We start from the raw sequence: 3,033 nt of genomic DNA, 5'->3' as shown, positions 1-3,033 counted from the left end.
TTGTTTATATATATATATATATATATATATATTTATAATTCTAGATTTTTATTTTATATTCGATTAAATATCTCTTTCATCGTGCATAGTTTCGTTGCTTTATCATCGGATTTCTTGCACAATGACGGCAACTTTCTGCGTTGCCACAAGATACAGGTCAAGGACGTATTAAGCCTTAGGCCTTTGAAATTTCTAACAACATAATTTTGATGATGCAAACGTTCAAAAAGAGATTATTATTGTATCCCCCGTCTTGACAAAAATCAAGACAAATTCTGACTTTGAACTACATTAAAAAAAAAAAAAAAACGTGCGTATATATAATTTTTTTTTCTTTTCACATTATAAATTAACTTTATCCAATATAAAAAATCTCATCAATTCAATCTTCTATTCCAGATACTACTGTTGATCTTAGTTGAAAACGTTGAAACATCATCTTTTCATCGCGTTATACACTTCAAACGCTTTTCCTGACAAGATCTAACAAGAAACTCCAATTTTCACAATCATTCTGTCAAAGAGTCGATCATCGAGCGTCCCTCGATTTTGGTCAAATTAAAACGCGTTCGAGGTTCCTTTCTCCGGTCGGCTTAATGGCGGTCAGCGTCGAGACGTCGCCGTCGGGAACGGGACGCATCCCGCGACGGGTGATCGCGCAATTTTACAGGATCGTGGCTGCGTCACATTCGTTGGCCGAAGAATTTAACGAGGCGCACGCGACTCGCCCTCCTCGCCGAACCGATCACCGGTTCCAGTCACACACGCTCGATAATAGCGGCCCTCCTGAACGTGAACACCCTTATCCAATGTGTCCTCGTTACACCAATCTCACGACTGATGTATATTCATGGACCTGTCCACGCACATCGAATTGGAATCAAGAAAATGCCAACTATCTCTCATCGTGTCTATTGAGCGGTTAGTTCGATCGTAGAATCATGGATTTTGAATAATGTACGATCAAATCTAGATTGTAGAACGGTGTTTGGTCAGGAACTTTGGTTTTGGAAAGATAGATCTAGAAAGATGATATCGAGGATCTCGTACAAATTGACGATCTTTACGAGATTCGTGAGATTCAACTAATTCTTTCACTTGTCAATTTTTTCTCATTTTTTTTTTTGTACGAGAATACGAGAATCTGGAACAAGAAGGAATCAATATCTTTAGAAGAAAAATATTTTGAAGAATAAAACTCGATAGAAAAATCCATCGAGGCATGGATAATTTTTCGTACAAGAGTCTTTTGCGTGAAGCTTCATCTATACAAATCGAGGCAAACCTTTTTAAATTTTTTAGTTCTCACAGTGTTGAGTCGACTTTTAAATCGCACGATCTCAGTGTGATTTTGTTCTCGAATAAAAAAATTAGTGACTCGTCCGTGGAACCTGTCTTTTTAGACGTCTAATGGCGGAACGAGCGTTCAGAGAACTGATGGCGATTATAAAGAGGCACGTGCCTCTCTTCATGAACGAGGCCCCATGCAGACAAGCACGCGGCCACCGAAAGCTAACCCAAGAATCGTACAAGGCACAATTAATTTATTGTTCGTGCCGGTATAGTGACAATCGAGGGAACGCCGGAGAAAAACAGGATCGTTGTTTTCTTCTATTTCGTCCGAGGGGTTACGGGAACGGATGCTGCAAACCGATCCTCGGCTTTGTCAACGGGGATAATTGTCAACGATCTTTGCAGAATGGTATGTACTTTTTTTATAATAATATATCTCGTGCAATTTCATTTCGTTAATAATTATAAATAAATTTTTTGTTTAAGGGAGATCTCTAAAAAAAGATATCTTTTTCTATCCAAGAGAATTAAACGGTTCAAGATGGATGCAAATCATTTATCCAAGAGATCCAACGAGACGTTAAAGAGTATTTCCAGCAAGCTCGTAGTCAAGCTTTCGGCTTAATCTCCATAAATTCGTAAGGGAGAAGAAATATATCGCACTCTTGGTTTAATGTTATTTGCTTTTCGCCGGTATCTACAGCGAATTAGATCGGAGATGATGAGAAATTTTCAAAAAAAAAAAAAGAAAAAGAATTGTCTCGTTATTTATAAAGTATCTATCGAAGGGCAATAAAAAAAAAAAATTTCACTTGCAATAAGTAAAAAGATTAAATTCAATTTCATCAATTTTTACCAGAATAAAGAACTTAATAAAACGAAAAATAAATTATAATTTTCGTAATCATCCACAACGAACAATCTCCTCTAAGAAAAAAATTTAATTGGTTTATTTTGATCTCTTGTCATTTCCAAGTTTCAATTTCAATTTTGATGAAAGAACGAACTTGACCAATTTTCTGCAACTATTGAAAGAGGAGGATAATTTGAAACGGAGAAAGAGTGAAGAAGAGTGAAAGAGGAGGAGACAGAGTGGAAGAGAGAGAGACAGAGAGATAAAGAATTTTAATAAGATAGATCATCAGAGGAAAATATCGATTATATTTTTCTCGTAATAGGTATGCAGCGCGCGCGCTATCAAGTTTTACAATATTTACAACTCTTAAAGTAATTATCGTACAACGCGGTGATCATCGTACCCATCGTTAATTTACATCGATTATAAATAATAGTGTTTCGCATTGGCAATGTGTACACGTGTATTATACATGAGATTAGCCTCGTGGCAGCTAACAGCCTCGAGCAATTGTTCATAAAGTTACTAGAAGTTCAATAATAAAATACTTCGATGATTAAAATGTAACTGGGATTGCCAGAATACTCTATGGTCGTAATTTATTAAGTAGTCGGGTTTTAGGGAATCGCGCGCGGTGTTTAAATAAATCGCGTGATTTAAGATGTAACAAAGGTGATATTTGTTCCTTTTTTTTTTTCTCTCTCTCTCTTTTTTTTTGTGTAGAAGAAGGGCGTGTGTATTTCTTTGGTCGGTTGGTACAAGCACCGGTCAGTCTTCGGGTCTATCTAAGAAATACCTAACGTATTTATATACTAAATTGTTTTAAGAGCTATGAACGACTATGCAATGTACATGTCTACAAATTAAGTATCTCAGAATGCGCT

At 36.3% G+C, this 3,033-nt stretch overlaps 1 protein-coding gene and 1 long non-coding RNA gene across 2 annotated transcripts in view; both read left to right on the top strand.

Moving 5' to 3' along the window:
- Window positions 1-294, top strand: part of LOC116186472 — a 2,134-nt gene extending 1,840 nt beyond the window's left edge. Inside the window, exon 2 of the long non-coding RNA XR_004151486.1 lies at window positions 90-294. This is a non-coding gene — a long non-coding RNA (uncharacterized LOC116186472). The remainder of the gene's footprint in view (window positions 1-89) is intronic.
- Window positions 295-1,228: 934 nt separating this feature from the next.
- Window positions 1,229-2,182, top strand: LOC102670861. Its single transcript, XM_031513828.1, has 2 exons — window positions 1,229-1,702; window positions 1,780-2,182. Exons 1-2 carry the CDS (start codon window positions 1,411-1,413, stop codon window positions 1,875-1,877), a joined length of 390 nt encoding a protein of 129 aa, XP_031369688.1. The 5' UTR covers window positions 1,229-1,410; the 3' UTR covers window positions 1,878-2,182.
- The last annotated feature ends 851 nt before the right edge of the window (window positions 2,183-3,033 follow it).

Source organism: Apis dorsata, unplaced genomic scaffold (assembly GCF_000469605.1).
Source record: "Apis dorsata unplaced genomic scaffold, Apis dorsata 1.3 scaffold_757, whole genome shotgun sequence".
Classification (NCBI taxonomy): Eukaryota; Metazoa; Arthropoda; class Insecta; order Hymenoptera; family Apidae; genus Apis; species Apis dorsata.
This window is presented reverse-complemented; position numbering and strand designations above follow the sequence as displayed.

What these genes read in the sequence shown, in the direction of transcription:
- LOC102670861 (XM_031513828.1), top strand. Translation starts at nt 1,411, where the DNA reads ATGGCGGAACGAGCGTTCAGAGAACTGATGGCGATTATAAAGAGGCAC. An exon ending in TCAACGATCTTTGCAGAATG is followed by an intron (nt 1,703 to 1,779) that starts GTATGTACTTTT and finishes TTTTTGTTTAAG; the next exon opens with GGAGATCTCTAAAAAAAGAT.